Source organism: Macrotis lagotis, chromosome 8 (assembly GCF_037893015.1).
Source record: "Macrotis lagotis isolate mMagLag1 chromosome 8, bilby.v1.9.chrom.fasta, whole genome shotgun sequence".
NCBI lineage: Eukaryota > Metazoa > Chordata > Mammalia > Peramelemorphia > Peramelidae > Macrotis > Macrotis lagotis.
In genome coordinates, this window is record NC_133665.1 from 169,918,663 (window position 1) to 169,944,929 (window position 26,267).

General features: G+C 37.4%; 1 protein-coding gene across 1 annotated transcript in view; it reads left to right on the forward strand.

The window, feature by feature from the left end:
- Positions 1–1,697: 1,697 nt before the first annotated feature.
- The window catches only part of LOC141496577 (cadherin-related family member 3-like), a 96,692-nt gene continuing 72,122 nt past the window's right edge, over positions 1,698–26,267 (forward strand). The window contains exons 1-2 of the mRNA XM_074199056.1: positions 1,698–1,804; positions 15,468–15,664. Coding sequence (XP_074055157.1) covers positions 1,759–1,804; positions 15,468–15,664 — 243 coding nt within the window. The 5' untranslated portion in view covers positions 1,698–1,758. The remainder of the gene's footprint in view (positions 1,805–15,467; positions 15,665–26,267) is intronic.

Sequence of the window (26,267 nt, forward strand, 5' to 3'; positions counted from 1 at the left end):
CCAGCCTCAGATACCCAACGGTCACCCTGCTATGTGGCTCCAGGCAGGCCACCCAGCCCCATTTGCCCTGCACCCCCCAAAATAATAATAATATTAATAATAATAATAATAATAATAAAGGTGCGTCAGTCTGTGTTGTTACTTTTCCAAAGTAAAGGTAAGAGTCAGTGGTGGGATTTGAAATCTTGTCTTCTAGCTCTAGATCAATAATTTTTCACCCTTTTTGTGACACGGACCCCTTTGGTGATTTCTTGAAATCCATGTATCTTTCTCCGAAGAATATTCTTTTGGAAACAAAATATAACATGAAAATTGTAAAGGAAACCATGAAAGTTTTGTTCAATCATTTCAGACTCCTCATGACTCCAGTGGAGATTTTCCTGGTAAAGACACTGAAATGTTTGCTCTTTACTTCTGTTCTTTATATGACTAAAGAAACTGAAGCAAATAGGATCAAGTGACTTATCCAGGATCACTTAGCTAGTAAATATTTGAGGCTAGATCTGAAATGAGGTCTTTCTTTTTTATTTTGTTTTTTTGCAAGTCAGTGGAGTTAAGTGAGTTGCCCAAGGTCACACAGTGAAGCATTAAGTGTGTCACATTTGAACTCAGGTCCTCCTGAGTTCAGGACTTGTGCTCTATGCACTGCACCACTTAGTTGCCCCCAATTTTTTTTTTTTTTTGGTGAGGTAATAGGATTAAGTAACTTGCCTAAGGTCACACAATGGTTAAGTATCAAGTGTCTGAGGCTGGATTTGAACTCAGGTCCTCCTGACTCTAGAGTCTGTGCTCTGTCACCTGCACCATCTAGTTACCCACAACCTCAGGTCGTTCTGACTCTGGACCTGGCTCTCTATCTGCTGTATCACCCAGGTACCCATGAAAATAGAAATGAAAATTTTTTTCTCCCATCCAAGTTCCTGGAGCCCCTGAAATCTGTTCTCAGCCCTCCCCCCCCCCCCCACATTACGAGTCCTCGATTTAGAGAAAATGAATTCTCTTTCCACCATCTTTCCAACTACTGAGATGGGGTCATCTGGATTTGACCCAGAGTTTCACCATTTGATTGAACAGTGAGCCCACTCGGTACCAGCTCCCTTTAATTGGCTTGCAAAAAGCCAGAGATGCAAAGCAGAGATCAGATTTCTATAGGAGCAACACCTGTTGCCAACACAAGCTTCCCTGGCAGCCAACCAGCTTGGCTGCTAAGGATGGAAGCAGATCCATGACTTTGGGTCGGGAGAGTCATGGTGCTTTTTTTTTTAAATTGCTTTTGTGTAGATGTGTATTCTGGAAAAATGGTCGATAAATTAAATTTAGAAAAATCTAATCATCTGATTGCTACCTTGGAGGGATTTTCCTTTTAAACCAAACTCTCCTCTAAAGTAAAGAAGGGTCCCATCATCTCCTGAGAATTTCCCAGAATCCATGTTTGCCAAAAGTTCCTGAGGAAACACTAGGCAAAGGAGACTTTGCAGGAATCGGTTGGTCACTTTGTCCTGTTCACTGTAACAACACAAATCCCTGCATTGTTTGCTTTTCTCTCTTTCTCTCTTGAGAAATGAGGGTGTCATTTTTCAAGAAACAGTCAGAGATGACTTTGCAAATACTGTATTATGGCCAAGTTTACAGAGAGCACCTAGAAACCAGAATGTTTCCCATGGAAACAATTTCATAAGCTCCCACAGGAGAGGATATCACTTGCTGGGAGTCAGTTCAGAACCCAGGGTTGCTCCTGGAGAAGAAACCATCCCTAAAATGATGACCATTGCCTATTTTCTATTTTTATTACTTGCTGTCCCAGGTTAGTATCTATAACTTTGTTTTCTGATTTTTGATGCCTTTGGAATAATTTTAAATCCAATTGGTTCAAGTTTTTTGTAAAATTGGTAGAATTGATTTAGAAAATTACTTTCAAGTGTTCATCTCTGAATTGACAGAATTTTAAAAAAGATGTGGAAAAAATGGTTTTGATTCATTAACTTGAAATTTTTAATGACATGGGGGGGGTCTCTCAGCAAACCGAAAAATCAGTCAGCCTCCTGTTTTTCTGCATAGTTAAGCAATTCCTTTGATACTTTTTTTTTTACTGAATTGACTGAATTATTCCTTTGGCATCATTTAGCCTACAGTATAGGGTTAAAATAAGAGAGTAATTTTAAGAAATAAAAAAGTTTGGGAAGAGTATGCTATTATCAATTCCAAGTGATTTGATTCAATTTTCTTCAAAGTATTGTGTTAGGCACTGGAAAGGCAGATAGTGAAGAATCTAAAATAGTTTCTGCCCTTAAGGAGCTTATGTTCTACTTGGTTGAACATTTAAATGTCTAAGACAGTTAAAATCAAATCATCATTGACCATATTGTAAAAAATATTAAACAAAAATTCCAAATATTTTCTTAAACTTATTTGAAGAAATCATTAACATATTTTGTCATGAAACAACATATAAATACTTTCCAGCAAACATTCAAATACCAGTTAAGCAAATCCAATGAACAATACATGTTGATTTAATTTTCATTTATTTATTTTAGTTTATGGATTGCTAAAAAGAAAGGAAGGATGTAACCTTTAACTTTTCCCTCAAGTACTGGCTTCCTTGTATTTGGTTTCAGTTTTGTGGTCATGGTTTTCTTGTCTGTGCCACTCTATTGTGGGTCATGGTGGAAGCTGGAATAGGCCCTGAATTCCATTCTTTGTTCCCCCACTTCCCTGAAGGGCTGGGGTCGAGCTGATTCCTCTCCAGGTCTTTCCTGACTCTTCCCTGTGAGGTGGTATAGGGGGTGAGCTTTTCTTGTTCTTCGTTTCCTCACGCCCTTTTCTCTCCAGAAAGTTAATCAGCCACATCTTGTTACAGGAATTAGCTCACTTTACAGCCTAAGAGCAGTAGAACAGCCTTCAGGGCCATGTGATAGTTTATGAAGTTTATAGCAGATGAAAATTAATAATAAAATTCCTATAACCCCATTAGGAAAATCTGCAACATTCAATCAATATTTGTTTAGCTCTAGTTAATCCCTGGCCTCATTATATTTGAGGAAAAAATAAGTATGGAACAAATGTTTAGGGAAAATTAGTAAGTGCGGTATTTTGGCAATAGCAGCAGCAGTGGCGGTGGGAGAAGGAAAAATGAGAAAGGAGAAGGAGAAAAGGAGAAGAAGGAGAAAAAGAAGAACAAAGAGAAGGAAAAGAAGGAGGAGGAGGAGAAGAAGGAGAAGGAGGAGGAGGAGGAGAAGTAGAAGGAGGAGGAGGAGAAGAAGAAGGAGGAGGAGGAGAAGGAGAAGGAGGAGGAGGAGAAGGAGAAGGAGGAGGAGGAGGAGAAGAAGGAGGAGGAGGAGGAGAAGAAAGAAAGAAGAAAGAAGAAAGGAAGGGAGAAGAAGGAAATGGAGAAGAAGGAAGATGACAAAGTGTTTTACTTGGACTCAGGAAGATATCTATATTCCTGAGTTCAAATCCAGTCTTAGAAATTTACTAGCTGTCTGACCTAGAAAAATCATTTAAGGGCAGCTAGGTGGCATAGTGGATAAAGCACTGGCCTTGGAGTCAGGGGTACCCGGGTTCAAATCCGGTCTCAGACACTTAATAATTACCTAGCTGTGTGGCCTTGGGCAAGCACTTAACCCCGTTTGCCTTGCCAAAGAAACCTAAAAAAAAAAAAAAAGAAGAAAAATCATTTAATCCTGTTGTTTGCCTTAATTTCCAGTTACTGGAATTTCTCCTCCCTCCCCCTCCTCCTCCTCCTCCTCCTCTTCCTCCTTCTTCTCTGTTTTCTTTGCCAAGAAAAGTCCAAATAGATTCACAGAGAATTGGATATGACTAAAATGACTGAAAAATAACATTAAAGGACTATTGAGGTATAGAGAGAGGAAGGTGAGGGAAGGAGGTAAATGAGGGAAGGAGCAGATTTTTTTGGGGGGAAGTTTGCTCAGATCTTGAAGAAGTGAGTATAACTAATAGCTTCGGTCTCAGTTTTCTTTCAGGAGTCAATGACTTGCCTCAGTTTCTTCTCTGCTGTCATTCTGCCCTTATCCCTGTTTTCCTACGTGCTTTTTAAAAAAATTCTTTCTCACTCTTCTCATATCCTGGAGAGTATCCCTACAGCTGCTGTGGTTCAGCTCTTGTGGTTTTTTTTTTTTTTTTTGCTAGGCAGTACAGTTAAATGATTTGCCCAAGGCCACACAGCTAGGTAATTATTAAGTGTATGAGGTTGGATTTGAACTCAGGTCCTCCTGACTCCAGGGCTTGTGCTATATCCACTGTACCACCTAGCCACCCTGTGTAAGGTTGTTTTTGCTGGGCATGTCATACCAGGTGTGTATGCAGTATGGTATATAGTTTTTAGTGTGTTCATTCTGGACATGCCTGGTCAATGCTTGCCAATGCTGGAATGGCCCTTTATATCTATCCATCCATCCATCCATCTATCAATGTGTATTTATGTATATATTATACATATTCATCTACACAGTTTAATTCTGAACTTCCCAGAAGCTTCCCTATTTTCCTTTGAACTCTTCATATGTACCATTCCTCATGGGATCATGTTATTCCATTACATTCTCTTACCAGAGTTCATCCAACCAGTCCCCAAACTTTGGACACATCCTATTTCCAGTTTTTTAGTGTTACAAATAAAGCTGATCTGAATATTTTGAAATACATGTATTCCCCTCCCCCCCTTACTGTCATATTTAACTCCTTGGAGTATAAATCTCATGGAGTATGAAATGGGTAGCAGAATTCTAGCTTTTTTCCCCCAGATGAATCACTTTACAATTCTTTTGGCAGTGAATTTCCTTGTCTATTTTTGGGAGGAACTAAACCATTGCTCTAATTTGATCTGCTCCTGTTTACCGATTATATGAATTTATTCTTTCAGCAAAATAATAGTATGTAAAGTTATCTGGGCATTCAGCCCAGATATTTTAATAAAACCTTTACTGTACACACCTGAGACAACCTACCACCTTGTCCAATTAAATATCATCTCTGTCATTCTACAGAGCAACTGGCTATCTTTCATGCCCTGACTTTGGTTCCTTGCCCCCCCTCCCCAATTTTTGTGTATGGTACTGCTGGGTTTCTCTCATTCCTTTGATTTGGCTTCACTAATATAATTAGACAAAGTGTAAAGTCTAGAACAAAACAAACTTTGTGGGAAAGGTATAATAGGAACACTGAGTTTATTTGTTCAGAAAAAAATCAACTTATTTTTGGAGAATCTTATTATGTTTGAGGTAATTGGACTGTTATGTTCTCTTACTGAAATATCAAGGTATTCCCAAGTTTCTCAGCTCATAAGAATGCATTTGAGAAGACCTAACCAGATTCTTTTGTACAGTCTTGACAGCTAAGAGATTTTCATCAAAGACAGAGAAAAGTCACAATTATTGTGGAATAACTCTAATGGGATGGGAGGAGGGAAGGGAAGGAAACTTTGAACTAGAGTGCAGTATGAATTACAATGGCATTTTGAAATATGAAGAGCCCTAGGGGGGGCAAGGGGAGTCATTTTTTCTAGCCTTTTATTTTATAGGTAAGCAAACTTAGTCCCAGAGAAGTCAAATTGTATTGCTTTAAAACACGTTAAATTTACTGTAGTTTGATATTGAGACGGTGACAGTGCTCTCAGAGTCATTCAGCTATGAATGTTTTGGATTCTTGGATAGGGCTGACTGGAGGCTTCTGAGACTGCTTTGTGGAGATTTCTGGGAGAAAAACACTGGTCAAGAAGGAGACAGATCAATATTGAAGAGTTCAGATTTTCTCCTCCACAATGACCCCCGTCGTCTTCTCTGAATTGAGCACAAATCCACAGGCCAGGATACATACTTGACATTGGGAAGTTTACATGGCCCCAGATGAAGACAGACTCGGAACTCTCCAACTCTTGATCTGACATCCCTTGTTTTGGGGAGGAGGATGGAGGTGGGACTGTTTCTCTCAGAATCTAAAAAGCAATCTCAGAAGCCTTCACATTCCTTCTCAGGAATTCCCCTTCTAAAACATCTGGAGCTGGTTGTGGCCAAACAGGGTTATAATACATCACATTTAAACATTTTGCAAGTAGATTCTATTGGATTTTTTTATTTTTATTTTTTTTAGTTTTTGCAAGGCAAATGGGGTTAAGTGGTTTGCCCAAGGTCACACAGCTAGGTAATTAGTAAGTGTCTGAGGCTGGATTTGAACCCAGGTACTCCTGACTCCAGGGCTGGTGCTTTAATCCACTACAGCCACCTAGCCGCCCCTGGATCGTTTTTAATGAATAGATAACACCTGTTTATAATCAGCACCTGCTTTCAAATGGATATAGCTCATAAAGTGATTATAAATATTTGTTTCCTCAGGTAAAATGTGAGCTCTTTGGGAGGGAGAAAGAATTACTTTTTATTTTGCCTTTGCAACCTTATTACCTAACAGCTTTGTGAATAGTAGGTATTTAAATCATCCTTTCTGACTAGAATTAAATTGAGTAGCCATCTCTGCATCTTGGTGCTTTCACTCTGGTCATCATCAGTCATCTACCCTCAACCTCAGCCTTGGATTCTGCCCTTGATATTCTGCCTTCTGACAGGTGAGCTTTCACCTTATCTTGCCCACAACCAGGTCTCTACACCATTTTCTGGCCATTTCCAAACCATGTTGCCTCCCTGATTCCCCTTCTAGCATCTTTTTAATTGTCTTACCTCACCTGGAATGTAAATTTCTTTTTTTTATTTTTATAAAGATTTTATTTGAGTTTTACCATTTTCCTTCCCCCTAATCTTACTTCCCTCCCCCCACTCCTCACAGAAGGCAATTTGTCAGTCTTTACATTGTTTCCATGGTACACATTGATCCAAATTAAATGTGATGAGAGAAACCATATCCTTAAGGAAGAAACACAAAGTATAAGAGATCAGACAATAAGATATCAGTTTTTTTCTAAATTAAAAGTAATAGTCTTTGGTGTTTGTTCAAACTCCACAATTCTTTCTCTGGATACAGATGGTATTCTCCACTGCAGATAGTCCCTGATTGTTGCACTGATGGAACAAGCAAGTCCTTCAAGGTTGAACATCACCCCCATGTTGCTGTTAGGGTGTACAGTGTTTTTTTCTGGTTCTGTTCATCTCACTCAGCATCAGTTCATGCAAATCCCTCCAGGCTTCCCTGAATTCCCATCCCTCCTGGTTTCTAATAGAACAATAGTGTTCCATGACATACATAGAGCACAGCATATTAAGCCATTCCCCAATTGAAGGACATTTACTTGATTTCCAGTTCTTTGCCACCACAAACAGGGCTGCTATGAATATTTTTGTACAAGTAATGTTTTTAACCCTTTTTCATCATCTCTTCAAGGTATAGGCCCAGTAATGGTATTGCTGGGTCAAAGGGTATGCACATTTTTTTGACCCTTTGGTCATAGTTCCAGACTGCTCTCCAGAAAGGCTGGATGAGTTCACAGCTCCACCAACAATGTATTAGTGTCCCAGATTTCCCACATCCCTTCCAACATTGATCATTGTCCTTTCTGGTCCTATTGGCCAGTCTGAGGGGTGTGAGGTGGTACCTCAGAGAAACTTTAATTTGCATGGAATGTAAATTTCTTTAAGGTAGAGATCATTTTACTAGTATTTCTATCCACAAATGATTAACATTGTGCTGAGCACAAAGTAAGAGCTTAATTCTCTCTCTTTCTCTCTCTCTCTCTCTCTCTCTCTCTCTCTCTCTCTCTCCTTTCTACCCTTCTTTTCCATAGTCCTATTCCATCATATCATTTTGACTTTAGTTTTTCCTGGGCATAGATAAGGTGAGATAATGTATGTAAAGTGATTTATAAACCTTGAATATCTATAAAATATTAGTAATTACTCTGTTGCTGCTAAGCCAGTTTTAGTCATTTATGACTATGATGCCATTTGGTGTTTTCTTGGCAAAGATACTGAAGTAGTGTTCCATTTCCTTCTCCTGTTTATTTTACAAATATAATAATAATAATTATTATTATTAGTCTTATAGAATGATGATGAATTACTGAATTAATGAGGAGAAATTGATATTAAAAGAGTATTATTTACACTGCTCAGTTTTATATGTACCATAAGTGATAATGAGTATGAAGCACATAGAGAAGAGACTTAAAAGAACTCTTGTGGAGAAGCAGAAAAATGATATATCCAAAAGATATAATGATGTAAAAGGGGGAAAAATCAAGTCCAGTGGATCCCTCTTACCTCCAAGATAAATTGCAAAATTCTATTTGGCTTTTAAAACCCCTCCACAACTTGGCCCCTTCCTACTTTCCAGTCTTCTTAACATTCTCTGCCATCCAATGATAGTGACTTCCTTGCTTTTCCTCAATAAACACATTCCATCTCCAGATTTTGTTCATTTTCACTGTCTATCCCCCATGTCTGATGCTCTCTCCCTTTTCATCTCTACCTTCTGACTTCCTTGGCTTTTTATAGTTCAATCTTCTAACAGGAAGTCTTTCTCCTCTCAATGCCTTCCCTCTTTGTTAACTTCAATTTATTTTACATATATCTTTTTTGTAAGTTATGTTCTCATTAGACTGTGAGTTCCTGGAAATCAAGGCCTGAATCCATAGTTGCTTAGCACAATGACCATCATATAGTAGATTCTTTTTTTTTTTTTTGCAAGGCAATGGGGTTAAGTGACTTGCCCAAGGCCACACAGCTAGATAATTATTATTGTCTGAGGCCAGATTTGAACCCAGGTACTCCTGATTCCAGGGCTGGTGCTCTATCCACTGTGCCACCTAGCTGACCCCTACTATATGTAGATTCTTCATAAATTCAAAGAACATCCATAACACAAGTGGACTACTGTGAAATGATTAATAACCAAGTTTGACCTCAAAGAAGAGATTTGAGAAGGTACTGCTTTATATTTTTTGCATGTGTATGTAGGCAGCTAAGTATATTAAAGTAATACTATCTAGCACTTATATAGTGCTTTAGGGTTTGCAAAACACTTTTTAAAATCTTATCTCATTTTTATGTATCCTCAAACTACTCCCTATTTTGGACTTAAAGTAATGTCTTTAGTCCTAGAATTATAATGTTGTATGAAAATATTACATTCACCCTTAGCCATATCTTCTATGATTTTATACCCTTTGATGACATTCTATTACCCTTTAGCTTGTCAGAATGAAATCCCAACTTCATATCATATTCCTAAATGCAAAGGAGAAAAAGAGAGCCAGGAAAGGAAAGGAACGGAAACAACACTTACTATATACACTAAGCATTTTTCTAAGTCCTTTGCAGAATCTCATTTCATCCCCAGAATTACCCTGGTAGGTAGGTTGCCATTTATTATGCCCATTTTACAGTTGAGGAAACGGAGGCAGCAGAGGCTAAGAGATGTGCCCAGGATCATGCAGCTAGTAAGAGTTATGGGGTCATATTTGAACTCTGATCTTCCTCACTCCAGCTATGAATTTGTCCAGTGTGTTACCTAGCTGATGTTAAGCTATGGAATATTTCATATAATGGTCTACCTTAGTTGATGCCTGTGTTGGCTTTTTCCCCCCTCTTTGTTGGTCTTTGACATAAGAGAGGGATCTTTAGAATGGGGAGGATGAAGAAGCATCTTAGGAAATGAAAGTGATTCAAAAGCAAAAACTTTCCAAAAAAGTTTTAAAAGGAAAAGAAAATGAAACTTCACTTTTGCCAGATGTGGGGACTCTGTGGATAACAACAAATATATTAGTATATGACATTTACAGGCAAGTTCGGTTGGGTTTGTTAGTTTTGTTGCATTGCTTTTTATCTTTTATAAAATTCTGTGAAGTCTAGTTCTCAAGAGGAGAAGATAGAAAGGAGATGTAGAAAAATATGAAGGTAATCTAAAACCATAGCATCTCAATGAATTAAAAAAAGAAGGAAAATGAACCTCCCTTTTTTGCAGAGATAATGGTCCCTTTACAGTATATTGTTTTCTTTTCTTTTTCTTTTCTTTTTTTTTTTAGTTTTTGCTAGGCAATGGGGTTAAGTGGCTTGCCCAAGGCCACACAGCTAGGTAATTATTGTCTGAGATTGGATTTGAACTCAGGTCCTCCTGACTGCAGGGCCGGTGCTCTATCCACTGCACCACCTAGCTGCCCTGTATAGTATATTGTTTTAATTGATGGTCTCAGGATAATGGTTTGCTTTACTGAACTGCTTTTCTCTTTATTTTTTTATTCCACAAAGTATAGCTTTCTGGGGCGGGAGGGCAGGGACATGTTTGGAAATGGAAAATATGGGATACAAGAACAAAAATGATTCATCTTTAAAAAACAATACCCAGTTTCTCAAATGCCACCCAACCTCAAGCTTCTATTAAATTTTGAGCCTAGGTCATTCTCCATTTGAAGTAGCTGTCCATGGTATAGGTACAAATGACCCAAATCCATAATCTGTCCACATCAAAGTTTGGCAATAAGCATTCTTCATCCCTCCAATTTGAAAGAGGAGAGAAAAGAGCTTGGTGATACTAAGGCATCTCCTGTCATAGCATTCTTGCCTGCCTTGTGCTGTAGAGGTTTAGAACACCAGGCTTCCTCTATTCCCTCTTAAGCCTCTTGACTTCAATAACTAGGGAGTACAACTATGGATAACCTTTGACTTTAACAATGTGACAACTCATCTTTATATGGAACTTTTAAGTTTTACAAAAGCCATTCTTAACTGGCCCTGTTACCAATTACAGTATTTCTAAGTCAGGCAGGCAGATCTAATATCTTATTCTATTATGACCTTTAAAGTTTTTTTCGTTCTAAATCTCATGACCCTGAGCTTATCCTCTGGTTTCTAATATTCCTTTATTTCTTTTCTTTCCTTTTTTTTAAAACCACACCTCCTTTTTGTTCACTCAAGGTGAGTAGCATTGTCTCCTAGAAATCTTATCACATCATAAACTCAGCTGGGAATCTAATTAACACTAAGGTATAAGTGGCTTATAAAGTTTACCATGATGAGTCAGCCCACAGAGTCTGTCTGTCTGAGGTGAAAGGGAGTTTAGTGATTATCTCATGCAAACTCATCTGAAATTATGTGATTACAGAAGTTAAGTGATTTGCCCAAGGTCACAGAATTATTCAATTTTTTGACCAAACCAAGGCACTTTCCAATATGTGTAGTTGTCTCCCTATTAATTGACTCTTGGTTGAAGAAGAAAATAAATGCTGGGCACAGTGGTATCTCTCTATAGTCTCTATTGTTCAGAAGGATGAGGTTAGTAGATTACTTGGGTACAGGAGTTCTGTGCTGCGTTAAAATCAATCTGGTGCCAGCATTTTAATTGGCATTCTAAGAATGAAGGGACTCTGGCTGCTTAAGAAAAGACTAATCAATTCAGGACAACAGCTTATATTCATCCATATATATATATATATATATATATATACATATATACATATATATACATACATACATACATACATACATATGAAATGAGGAATTGGTCAATGAGGCTAGTCTCTATGAGAATGCCCTGTTGATGTAATTTTCTCAGTGAAATAGCTGAAGAACCTATTTCTGGAACAATCATGAATCCAGAAGTTTCCCTGGTTCCAGGACCAACTCTCCATCTACTATGTTATGCTTTTACTGGAGCCTTAGTGAAGATTATGCCTAGAATTAATAATACAAGCAAGTATATGAAGATATGATTCACATGAGCATTTTGGCTTAGTGGATAGAGATAAGCATGGATTTTGAGTCAGGAAGAGACAGTTTCAGATCCTGCCTTTGATAACAACTGTGTTGTCATGAGCAACAATGGAACTCTGACTTTTCCACAAAAGCTCTTGTTTCACTTAGATAAGAACATTCAAATAAGACACTTTAACAACCTTAACATCACATTTCAGAATTCTAACTCACTTTTGCTTCTCCTACTAAGATGAGAGGATGACAATGTTACCTGTGTTGCCTTGGAATCATGGATAAATCCTGTTTTGTGTTGAAGGTAATAAGATAGAGTGTTTTCCATTGATGATGCTTATTTATTCAGTGATCAACAAAGGATTCTTTCTTTAATGTGCACTAGAGGAGTAGTGGCAGAAGTGGGGATGAGGTCCCTATCTTGTTTGTTGTGGGTCAGAGCAAGGAATCAGAATATTTTCCACTGACTACAATTAAGGTTCTGCCATTAACTAGGATCATGGGATCATACATTTAGAACCAGAAGGGAAATCATAGGTCATCCAATGCAATCCAACATCCTCATTTTACAGTTAAGGAAACTGAGATCCTTGGTGGTTTGGTGACTTGCCCTTAAGTCATACAAGCAGTGAGTAGCAAAGCTAGGATTTGAACCCAGGTCCTCTGATTTCAAATTCAGTTCACTTTCTACTTCTCAACAGCTAGGAGGCTGCAATAGCACACTATCTGACACTTTTTGTAGGTGCTTAATTCATATTTGTTGACTCTTTGGCTGACTTCAATTGGTACCGATTGCTATATTTAAAATAGAAGCAAATTGGATCATAGGATGTACATCAATTTAATGAAGAACTATAATCTATTCTTATAGGAAATGTAGGACTCTTGTTTTAAACCTCAATTCATCATAGATCTTATTAGATCTGATGTATGAAATGGGAATGAATAATAGCTCTCCAAATGACATCGCTTCATACCACTTACATCTAACCCTTGAGGGTTAGGAAATTATTCAATGTTTAAAGTTCGAATGTAGTCAAAGACCAAAGTTGAGCTGAGTTGGCCCACATTGTCTTTTTTGTCTTTGTCTCTGTTTCTCCCTCTTTTTGTTTCTATTTCTCTTTTTCCTTCTCTCCCTCCCTTCTTGCCTTTCCTTTCTTTGTTTCTATGTATATTTAGGTTTTACCTTTCCTTTATGGTAAAAATCAAAACTCTGGCATAGTTGGAACCATCAAACTTTCCAAAGAAAAATAGGAAGGGTCAGTTTACTGATCTGAGTTTATTTTAATATCCTCCTTTTGCAGATTAAAAAATTTGTGGGACATAAGTATCTGAAAAGATTTTGATGTTTCAAAAAATCTCAGTCCCTCTGACTTGGAAGGGACCTCTGAGATTATCTACTCCATTCCCTTCTCTGCTTTTGTCAATAGACAGTCTGTAATCTCTGCTTGAATATCTCCAGGAGAGGCATTTCATTACTCCCCAAATTATTCCATTCTACTTTGTTCCTGGAGCTGTACAGACTCTTAGAGCTGGATGACAGTTCAGTTTTTTTCATTTATAGAACAGGATAATACTTTTATCTACCCCAGAGGGCTATGCTGAGGAGGGTGCTTTGTAAACTGTAAGGTATTCTATAAATTTGAATTCTTGTCATATAACACATGGTCTGTGTTTACATGTGTAATGGGGAAATTGACCACTGAGATAAATCTCAATGAACATCACAAACTGACATAATTTCCCACCTGGTAGAACTGGGGGGTCCTATATCCAGGAGAGTCCTGATGTGTAATGGAAATGCCTTGGAGATTGCAGCATGGATAGACAAAGACCAAGTATTCATGGATCAAGAAAATAACTACAGATTGAATGGGAAATTCTTTATAGGCTATAATTGTTGAGGTGGAGAGAAGAGATTCAAAAACTCTATCCTCAGCCTCTTTCTCTTGTGTGGTAGACTTTTCTTTGACATGATTATTCCCATTTGATGGTCTTTGGTGATAGAAAATGTTATGACAGGAAAAGCTTGAACCCTGTTGAGGCCAACATGTGACTTATGAGTATAGCCTTTGGTTCTTTGCCTTGGCAAAAAAGTTAGGTGAAATTATTTTGGAGGTGACAATGTTGTGAATCCCAGAGTCTGGGGGATTGACTTCATTATGGGTTTTGAATTCAGTCCAACTTTGAGGCTCCAAGTCCTGTGGTAGCTAAGAAGAGGATTCTTCCAGCAGGGGTGCTGCATTTAGATGAAAACCTGGGAACAATGCTAGGAAGAGACTGTTAGGTCTTAGTCTACCTCCCCAGAGACTAAGGTATTTATGGACCAGTATGTCTTAGAGATGTTGAGTTCTTGCTAGTGAGTAAAACCAAGAAAACATTGCAATCAATAACATTATTGTTTCAAGAGCAACTTTGAGTGAATAAGTAATTTTGGCTATTATAAATATTCAAATTAACTATAAAAGACATGAAGAAAGATGTTATCTGTATCTAGAGAAAGAACTGATAAAAAGTATGTTTAGAATATTTTATACACATATGTATGCAAAATATCCACACCCATATAATATAGATATATATGTATGTAAATATATACTTTTATCTGATGGTAGCCATGTCTAGGGCAGGGGAAGGAGGAGGGGGAAAAAGATAAAAAAGGAAATTTATATGATAATTTTATTATATATATTTAAAAGATATAGCAAGTTATATACAATGGTTTTGAAGTTTCATGTGCAATCATCTTTTTTATTTTAACATGTTATGGAAGTGCTTCTTTTATTCCATAAATTTAAAATAGAATGCATAAATGTGAAAAAAGAGGTCAGTATCCTTTTGTAAAAGTTAATGGATGTTAAAAGGTTATATGAAAACTGATGGGTAGCAAAGGCAGGGGCTGCACCAAGAATGGGGGCTTTGAGCTAATGATGTTAGAAAGAGTACAACGTCCTGAATCTGATTGTGTGTCACCTAAGATGAAGGAACAAATCCCAGGTCAGAGAACCAAAACAAGTATTCAAAGCCAGGTCACAGGTTGACTTGCTTAGTTTTTTGAGCTACCCAACCTTACAATGCCTTCAAATCTCTGGATTTTTCTTTATTTCACACGTATTTGTGAAATTCATCCTTCAAATCCAACTTAGGGTGTCTATTTATTCCTATTACATTTCATCTTATTAGATTCAGGGCATTGTTCATGACTGCTGGATCGTTTTTGGATCTTTACTCTTCTTGTAACATGTACAACACTAAGTTTTGAGATTGCAAATAGAAAAGCAGGAAGGTGCCCACTCTCAAGTAGTGTAATTTGGGGAGGCAACGTATATATAAAAGAGTTCAATTGTATAGAAAATGGAAAGGTCCAATGTTTGGAAGAACATGGGGTCAGGGAAGATGGCAAACTTGGAGATCTGGAGGATGTTGTAGCAGTGCAGATCATAAAGCCTGATGCTACCATATTACTAGGGAGAATGATGAGACTCAACCAAAAAATCTGAATGTCCATGTCTGGTTGTTTTGGGGTGGGGAGAGCTGGAAGGACTACAGAATTAGAATGGAATAGGTTACAGAGTGCAGGGAGGGGATGGCAAAAACAACTGCCACATGACTTATTCTGCTCCATTCTCCATGGTGGGGTCTGCGTGAGATTTGGGAATAAGGAAATATGGGCACCTTAACTTTATATCTGGAGTGATACAGGCAGATTTTATACAATTTGATATTAAGAACTTGTAAATATTATTTCAAGGGGTTATGGACCTCACATAAAGCAAAATTTAAAAACAATGTGCTTTCTCATAGGATGCCTAGCTGTTTTGAATTTAACTGTAGAGAAGACCAGGCCTCTTCTGGAAAATGCATCAGAGAGCACTCTGGTTACCACCATCACTGCAGCTGTTTCTCATCATGACTCTCTGGTCGGAGATCCTGTTATTATTAATTCGAACCCTGTCGTTCATCCATTTCTGGTATCTCATAAAGCTGCAGATCAGTGGGAAGTAAGTACATAGCTCAAGCCTATATTTATTTGGAACAATAAGTCTTTGTATTTAACCCCACCCTCTCTTTCCACTACCCTCTACTGTATATTATAATGTCCAAACTCTGTGGATGTCAGAGAGCATTTTAATAGCCTACCAAATTACAATTGAACATCCTAATTCACATGTGAGTCAGGAACAACTTGGGAGTCCACTTTGAGTCTGGGTAGTAATTGATATCAAAGAATTTTAGAGCTAAAGAGGGTTTGTCAAGGTTGTATTCCAGAGAGACAACCTTACTTTTCAGTAAAAAGGTGACAGAAATCTGGTTACTATTTTTAGGTATATTTGTATTTTGAAAGTTTTTTCATTTGAATAAGCCATTAATCTAATCATCTCTAAGTATATATATATATATATATATATATATATATATATATATATATATATATATATATATATACCTGGACTCTATGGTATAGTTTCCCATTTAATGGGATTCTTTGGTATGTTTCATTTTTTCCATTTTCCATTTTTTTTTTTTTTTGCTTAATGTCAGAACTGGAGGATAGATGATGCTTGGGCAGGTTGGTTAGTATACCCTCTTCACCTAGTGAAAGAGAAGAAACAAGAAGAAATAAACAACTATGAGGAATAGTCATGAGCACAGACCCTATAAAAGGAATTCTATCAATCCCAACCAACTTTGGACTTCATTGACCAATGATTAGAGCATCACTGGGATTTGTCAGCTCTTTATGGGAGAATCCATCTCCCTTTTGTCTTCCTCTATATAAAACTCCTTGTCCAAGAGGTAATAGGTGACCTAGGACTGAAGCTTGCTGAATAGACTGGAAATGGTTATGTAAAATTAGCATAAAGATGCTACAAAAAGAAATTAGAAAACGAGAGGAGCAGAGGCCTCAAAATAGAACTTTGGGGAATATCTCCAATTAGAAGGCAGGATGCGGATCATGTGCTATTAAAGGAGCTTGATTAAGAATGGTCAGAGAAGTAAGAAAGAAGAGATGAATGAAAGAATTTTATTAAAAACCAACTTATGAGGGGTGGCTAGGTGGCACAGAGGATAGAGCACTGGCCCTGGAGTTAGGAGTACCTGTGTTCAAATCTGGCCTCAGACACTTACTATTTGCCTGAGCTGTATGGCCTTGGGCAAGCCACTTAACCCCATTTGCCTTGCAAAAAACCCCCCTAAAAAACCCCCCAAAACCCCCCTCAACTTATGCCGGACTAAGTGTTTTACAAAAATTACCCTAGGTGATATTATCTCCATTTTATAGCTGAGGAGACTGAGGTAGACAGATTATGACTCTCCCCCGATCACACATCTTATAAGTGTTTGAGGCCATAATTGAATTCAAATTTTCTAGAAAAGTGTGTTTGAGAGAGGTTAATCAATATTGTCAAATGTAATATGAAAAATTATTTGCTTTAAGAGCGATGAAGTCTAAGAAAACATCATCATTTGTTTGATTAAATGTGAGACCAGACCCCAATGGACAATATTTTAGAAAATACTCCATTAACTGCAACATACTAGAAAAATTTCAGCTATTGATAGTGTTGGCTATTACCACTGATTATATGGATACTGGATGAGGAAAGCAATAGGTTCTGGAGAACTGAAAGTGAATATCCATTGGAGGTAATGGAGAGACTCAGGATGAGTATGGGTAGAAATATATACCCAACAATAATCATAATAATAATTAATATTAATGTAACACTTTAAGTTTTGCAAAACATTTAATAAATATTATATTATTTGGGGAAGAAGATGTGTCCAAAAAAATATATGATTGAACAAGGAGATGAGTTGGCACCATTGGAATGGTGGGGGCTAGAGTAACTGAAGAGCATTGCTTGTCCTCCAGTAGTATATGGGACAAAACCTATGGAAGGCCACCAGCACACAGTGGGTGTGCTCTCTAGGGTGAACACATGAATGAACCAGAACCTAGGATGGGCAAGTATAAATAGGGTGGAATCTGTATTGTTAGAAGAAATATCTATTTCCCTAATCCATTGAATCTTTGAGGGTTTTTATTAGTTAATTGAATGAAAATAACCAGTTAAACTGGTTATTTGGTACTATTAAGATAGAGCTGACTGACTGATATTTACAATTAAAATTTTTGAGAGGGCATTGGGAGGACATAATGATGTGTAGGGTGTGCCTACTAAAGAGCTGTGACTCATCCATCACTGCATCATTGTATTTTTTTTGTTTTAAATTTAAAAATGAATTTCTCAATCAAGACTTATTAGCAGGTTCTATATTAAAATGATGACATTCTGATTTTCTAAAACAACCATCTTTCAGATTCTTTCAAACATTTAAAAATCCACATGCAAAATAATGAAAAAGTATTTTCCAAAAACCTCAGTAAACTTCTATTTTTTTTCTGAAAATCGAACTCTTTGGTATTTAAAATCCTTCAAAATCATACTCCAGTCTATCTTCTCAGGCTTATTGAACATGTCAGCTTTCCCCCATTCTAGATTCCAACTCATATGGTCCATTTTCCATTCCCTGTACATCTTATTCTATCTCCCATCTCTAGACTTTTGTGTTATTTACGTGTACCCCATATTTGAAATAAACCCATTTCTCATTTCTGCTTCTAAGAATACTAAGGTCATTTCAGGGTTCAGTGGGAATACCACCTTCTATATAAAGCCTTTCCTCATCCCCCAAGTCATTGTTCTTCCTCCCCCCCCCCACATTACTATGTTTATATTTTATATTTAGGTATCTGCATACATAGCTTCCCCCCAAGAGAATATGGACTTCTTAAGGACATGGACATATTTTGTTATTGCTTTTATTTTTTTGGTACCTAAGACAATTCCCTGAATGATGCTTATAAATATAGTTATCCATTTATTTATTTATCTATTTTAGGTTTTTGCAAGGCAAATGAGGTTAAGTGACTTGCCCAAGGCCACACCGCTAGGTAATTATTAAGTGTCTGAGGTCAGATTTGAACTCAGGTACTCGGACTCCAGGGCCGGTGCTCTATCCACTTCACCACCTAGCTGCCACAATAATTATTTATTGATTCAGGCTTTTCTCTTACTCCATCTTACCTTTCTGCATCAAAGCAACCCAAAGTGGCTTATTGTATAGGTGTATGTCCATATGTAGTTGATTCTTTCTACAAACACACACACCTACACACAGGCACACACTGATTTGACCCTTTAAACTATTTTGATTTATAATCAGTCATATTAATCAATTAATCAATCAAATAATTCTAGCAGCAGGGTATATGTAAACACAGCCTGTCATTATCCTGGTTTGCTTTCTCCTCCCTTTATAATCTACCCACTTACAGGTACCTCCCAGGGTTGTTGTGAAGATCAAATGAGTTAATAACTGAAAAGTTCTAACAAAATATCTGCCACAGAATGCTATATTCAATTCAAAGTGGCATAGAGGATAAGCTGCCTGGTCTGGAGTTAGGATAACTCATCTTCCTGATTTCAAATCTGTCCTCAGACAATTACTCTCTGTGTGACCCTGGGCAAGTCACTTAATCCTGTTTATCTTAGTTTCTCATCTATAAAATAAACTGGAGAAGGCAGTGGCAAACTGCTCCAGGATCTTTGCTAAGAAAACCCCAAGAGTCAGACATGACTGAAAAAGAGCAACAACAAATGTTTCAGGTACCGGACCGAGCACTGGGGATTTAAAAAAAAGCATTAGTCCGGGCTGTCAAGGAGCTTCTGATCTAAGTAAATGTTGGCTCCTGTTGTTTTGTTGTTTTTATTATTATTGGTATCACTATTCCGTTTAGTACAATATTCATAACTGATGGAAGCATTGTACATAGCGGAATTTTACAAAATCTACTGGTGGAGAAGCAATGATAGTGTAGAATAGTTCAGTGTACTGGACTAATCCTTATGTCATTAAGTATGCCATTTAACTTTAGATAAAAAAAGTTAAAATTATGATGAAAGGACTGGGGTTTTTCCATAGGGTATCAAATTCTGAAGGCAGTTAACAGCATTTTCAGCCCCTGAACAACTAGAAACAATAGAACTTAGCATTTAGTTAGTGATAGCATTTGTTTATTTATTTGAATTGATATTTTATTTTTCCAGTTACTTGCTATAATATTTTTCAACATTCATTCATTTGCAAATTTATGTTATGCATTTTTTTGGTAAGGCAAATGGGATTAAGTGGCTTGCCCAAGGCCACACAGTTAGGTAATTATTAAGTGTCTGAGACCGGATTTGAACCCAGGTACTCCTGACTCCAGGGCCAGTGCTTTATCCACTATGCCACCTAGCTGCCCCTATGTTATACATTTTTCTACTACCCTCCCTTCCCTGCCATCTCTTCTTGGTGGTACAATAGTTAGATCCTGGAGTCAAGAGGATGGAAATCAAGTCTATCCTCAGACGCTTGGCACTTACTAGATGTGTGATCTTGAGCAAGTCACTTTAACCCTGATTGCGTCACATCCAGGGCCATCTGCAGTCATCATTCATATTTGGACCCCAGAGAACAAAGCAAAGCTGGTGACAGCACCCCCTTACTTACATCTAATTCATGTTCTTGTCATGGCATCACCTCCCTGTTGTTATGATCTTCTTTGAGAATAAAGGACAGGGGTGGCTAGGTGGTGCAGTGGATAGAGCACTGGCCCTGGAGTCAGGAGTACCTGAGTTCAAATCCAGCCTCAAACACTTAATAATTACCTAGCCGTGTGCCCTTAGGCAAGCCACTTAACCCCATTGCCTTGCAAAAATCTAAAAAAAAAAAAAAAGAGAGAATAAAGGACAAACATCACTGGTTTTAACATAGTTATGTATTAGCTATTTTGTGTAAGAGGAATTAGGATTAAGGGGGGAAAAAGCCATGAGATAGGAAGGAAAAACTAAGAGAAGTGTTAAAAAAGTGAACATAGTGTAATTCAGATGCCTTGTGGTTTCCCCCCTCTGGAAATGGCTGGCATTGTTCATAATAAGTCTCTCAAGGTTGTCTGGATCTCTGAACTGCTGAGAGAAGCTGTATTCATCATAGTTGTTGTTATTATGTGCAATGTTCTCTTGGTTCTGCTCCTTTGGCTCAGCATCAGTTCCTGTAATTCTTTCCATGCTTCTCTAAAGTCTGATCACTCATGGTTTCTTATAGAACAATAATGCTCCTTAAGATTTGTATAACAAAACTTGCTCAGCCATTTCCCAATTGATGGACATTCCCTCAGTTTCCAGTTTTTTGCCTTAGTGATAGGCACTTTGCGCTGACTTAGATTACGCACAAGGAGCAGTGACCTGGTTCCTTTCTCCTTCTAATTCCCCTCAGTTGAAGTTGCCCCCTTACACTTTGCCCTGAGACTTAAATCCCTAGTTATGACTGTTTCAATTTTCTTATCTGTAAAATGATGTGAAGATCTTTTCTTTAAATTTATTTCACAGGGTTGCTTTGTTCAATATAATTAAATTGAATATGGGAAACATCACTCAGCAAGGACCATACAGCTCAAGCTAAAAAAACAAACTATATTTGTTAGTATCTGTCTCAGTGATTTTTACAAGTATTAAGAAGTGCGTATTCCTTTCTATTTTAGTTTCGGTCTATCATTACCCATTGTTGAACTTCCTTGCGCAATATTTTCTCATTGGCCAACAATTACTGTTCTTGCTAAGGAGGGATGACTGGGCAAGCAGTCAAGAAAATAAAACACAAACAGCTAGCTCCATGAGAAACAATAATCCAGCCCTGGCATAACTGATTACCCAGATATAGCAATGTAAATGAGACAAGATGCACTCTGGTTATGTAATCTTGAAATTGCTGCCTGTCTTAGACTGACTAGGTTAGACTCTCAAAGTGGTATCAACTGTACATCAGGAGAAAATGAACCAGAGTGACCTACTTTGTACACGTACAGGTTTCCTGTTTCCTGGATGTCCTAATCAAATCAAATTCACTAGAGAGAAATCCAAACTCCATGTCACTGGTTCTTCGTCTTACAGTATCACACACTCTCTTTTCCTTTCAATTGGGCTTTTAATCAATTAATCAGGCAAAAAAGGGATTAAGCACCTATTATATTACAGGCAACCCTCTAGATCTTGGGGTGATAAGAACAAAATTATTTCTGTTATTTTTGACCAAAAATATAATATACAAAATGCCAAAGTTAGAAGGGATCTTAGGGATCATTCAGCCTATCCCATACAACAGTGAGCTGGTAAATATTTAAGAGCTGCCTTTTGGAAACAAAACTCCTTGACTCACTCTTAAGATTATCTGCATTTTTAATACTTTCCTAAGTCTAGAAATCAACAAAACAATAAATCAGGTCCTGATTTGTAGCATTTGTCAATTTTCTGGGTGTAAATGCTCACATTGAAAATTTAACATTCAACTCTGGTCCAGCACAAGCTAAACAAGGATTCTTTGAAGAAGGCATGTTATAATATTCCCCTAAAATGGTCAATGGGTTCTGTTTGAAATTCTTTAATGAGGATATGGCCTCCTACTTCCTCTATCTTACTTTTGGATAGTGAATAATATGAGGAAGGTTTTCCATCTGAATGAAAAATGAATTGAAAAGTGTTTATTAAGTTTTGTGGCTGGGCATTTATTAAGTTCTGGGATTAAAATGACAAAAGTGAGATCATTTCTGCCTTCAAGGAGCTTATAGTCTTATAGGGAGAGGCAACTATATCTGGGGAAGTAGAGACCAGGGACAGTATTGTAGCCTGAAGAGTCATGGGAATGGTAGGACACAGAAATGGCAGGACAATCTGTTGACATTCCCTTTTCATTGATCTGTTTAATGTGTCCAAAATAAGAGGTAGAAAGTTGAGTCTGAAAGAAGGTATATTTAATGGCAATGTAGATAATAAGCTCACCCAATTGGATGGCATATGAAAAATGATCTAGTTTCAGGCAAGCTAGCTAGCAAGGTCATAGACCTACAGCTGGAAAAATTCTTAAAAGTCACTTAATCCAATTCTTTCATCTTATAGTTTAGGAAAATGAGGCTGAGAGATGCTAAGTGACTTGCTCAGGGTAGCATGGTAGATGTCTGAATATAGGTTTCCTTGACTCCAAGTTTACTATTCTATCCAAAGTGCCATCTATCTGCCTCTAATACACAAGGTGTCCTCAAACTATTAATGTGGTTATTCAAGTTTTTGATATTTGTTCTTTATTGTCAATGAAGACCATGCCATCAGTGAGGTGATGCCATGATGTACATGTGAATTGGATTTGAGTGAGAGGCGCTGTGCTACGTCACTAGCCTCACCTTCTTCTATGGAACTATCTGGGTCCAGGACAATTGGAGATAACCCTGGATGTGAGGCAATCACAGGGTAGAAGTTCTAAAGTTCTGAAGTTCTAAAGCTGAATGAGTTAACTTCTAGTGAGCCTAAAGTTTCCTCTCTGCTATTTCTATCTGATCTTTGTAAGACAAATCTAGTCACTGTTTCTCATGTCAGTCTTTTAATTACTAGCAGGCAGCCAGCATCTCTCCTTGAGTCTTCTTCAGGACTAATATATCCAGTTCCTTCACATGATTAGCAAATAGGTCTTTCTATCTGCTTTAAACTCTCCTCAGGAAACTTTCTCAACTTATTTTGTATGTGCATGACATCTGAGATAGGACCTTATGAGGGCAAAGCATAGTCATTTTTTTCTAGGCATTATGGCTGACTATAGGAGACAAATGCTCATCTCACCAAAACTATGATTTTTCCAGTAGCAATGTATGACTGTGGAGAGTTAGAGTATAAGGAAAGTTATGCGTGGCAGAATCAATGTTTTCAAATTGTGATGCTGCGAGACTTGGATTATAAAATCAAATTAACCAATACTTAAATTAATTGAGATTATTCATTAGAAGAACAAATATTGAGACTGAAGTTCAATACTTTGACCACAAAATGAGAATTTGGTACTCATTGCAAAAGACTTTTATGTTGAGAAAAGATAAAGGCAAAAGGAAAAGGGGGTGGCCAAGGATGAGATGGATAGTTTCATGGAAACAACAAATGTGATCTTGGACAGACTTTAGGAGATAGTAGAGTGTAGAAGGATCTGGCATGCTATAGTCCATGGGGTCACGAAGGGTCAGATATGACTGAATGACTAAACAGTTACAAAATACTAATCTAGAGAAGCATTATTAGCTTTTATGACTGTTGACTCACTCATCGGTTCTTTATGATCTGCTAAAACCTCAACTGCTTTTCATAGTCTTTCTGTCTCCACCTTAAATTTGTGGCATTGATTCTTTGACCCTATTAAGACTTTACAGTTTTCCCTAGTTAAATTCAACTTTTTAAAATTTTTTTTTAGTTGCCCATGTTTCTAGTCCAAGAAGAATTTTTTGGACTTCAATTTTGTCATCTAATTTGCTAAAGGCTTTGAGTAATCTACAACTGGACATGCATGCCATGGAAGCCTTCATTCATGAACCTCTGGGCCAGGAACAAGTTCCTTGGTGCATCCCTTTAAAACTTTCCTTCAAAACTGATAGAGGAACATTCACGATTATCTTTTAGGTCTACTTATTCAACTAAGTCCAAATTCATCTACGAATTTTCTTCTAGTTCCTGTCTGTCTTTTCTTGTTCATAAGGAAAACATGAAAAGTTCTCTCAAGTGCTTAGTTAAAACTCAATTGCCAATCCAGCAATCGTTATTTATTGTACTTCCCCTCTGCCATGTTGGAGAGTTATTTTGGGACAAGGTCAAAAGTTTTCAAAGCTAAAAGGTGGATTTAATGTTGGATACTAAAAACAGTAGGAAACCACTGGAGTTGGTGGATTGAGGTGTCATGATCAAATATTAACTTAAGGAAAATTTCTTTGGCATCAGTATTGATAGGTATCGGATTTAGGAAAGATATTGATTGGATGTATGTTGTAATAATCTAGATGAGAGGTGATCAAAATCTGCTCTGAGGTGATAATATAAGAAGGGATGTGAGAGATGTTGTAGAAGGACAAATGGCAAAATTTGCAACTGATTAGATCTGGGGATGAAGGAGAATGAAGAATTGAGAAAGATTACAGCGTTATGAACCTTGGAGACTTGAAGAGGGGTGAGTTTTGTGCGGTGAGTAAAGCTAATGATTTCCATTTGACATGTTGAATTTGTGATGTCTTTCAGAACTTCCAACTTGAAACAATGGGGATGCAATAGAAGCTCAGGAAATTATTGGGTTTAGATTTCTAGATATGGGAGTCATTTACACAGAGATGATAACTGAACCTGTGGGAGCTGATGAGATTATGAAGAGAGTGATGAATGAGAGGGGAGAGGGGGCAGGCCAAAATCATGTAGAACATGCAAAATTATAATTAGTTAGCAAAATAAGTAAGAATTAAAAGTCATATGGACTGGAAGAAAAACAGGAGAGAATAGTGTTTGTCTTATGAAAATGTATAGAGGAAAAAGTGTCTGGGAAGAGAGGTTAATGATGTCCAATACAGTGGATATGTCAAGAACCCTGAGTGCCAACAAATAAAAAGGTCAATCAAGTTTGGCAATTAATAAATTATTGGTTTATTTGGAGAGCAGTTTCAGTCATGGGAAAAGGTTAGAAGCCAACATTCTCCTGGTTTACCAGTCTAGTGGCTTTTGTTCTGGGCAGTATGCCATAAAAAGCAACATATATACTCCTAGGGAGCTGAGAACATGTCTTATCTGATTAAAAACTTACTTTAAGATTTATAAGACAATTTCTTAATACCAGCTATTAGGTGGGAAATACAAATATTACTAAACCTTTAAATTTTTTATTTTATATTGTTATTATTATTTTACCAATGCTCAAACTGACATCAGCAGAAGTTACGTGAATTTTCCTAGACTGAATAGGTATTAGAACTGGGGTTTGATTGGAATAGGTCTCCTGACTTCAAGTCCAAAGCTTTTTCTACACCCAGTATAACATTATGATGCCCTCTGATGCTTAAATATCATAATCCTTTGCTATAGGATGTATAGAGGAACAGATATAATGCTTTTCTTAATAAAAATATAAGATCATTTTGATGAGGTAATCAAAAAAGTTCATGAAATCATGAAGTGCATTAAGTGAGATGAGACTTTCAGGAATATGAAGGTCACATTCCCTCTGTATACTGTCACACTTAGATAACATCTAGATCATTATGTATATCTCTGAGAACCACAATTGACTGCTGATAAACTGGAGAGTGTCCAGAGGGAGGCAACTAGGCTACTGAAGGGCCTTGAGTCCCTATCGTGTGAGGCTACATTGAAGAAATATCTAAATTAACCTGGGAAAGAGAAGAAAATAATTCTTGAATTCTAATGTTCAAATTCTCTAATTCTGTGGAACAGGAAGAGATCAATACTTTTGCCTCCTTGGGGGGATGTATGGTCATGGAATTGTTGTTTCATGTTGTTGGTGAGGAGGACCAAGGACATCATGATGTTGGGGTGAGGGCACAGTGTGCTTGACTGGGGTTGATTAGTCCAATATGACTATTGGAAGACTCTGCCTCAGGTTGGGCACAAGAAGTCTATTAGCTCATTGGGGATGGAGATGTCTTTGGATTTGCACAGCTTGTTTCCTTCGTGTTGCTCTAATGCT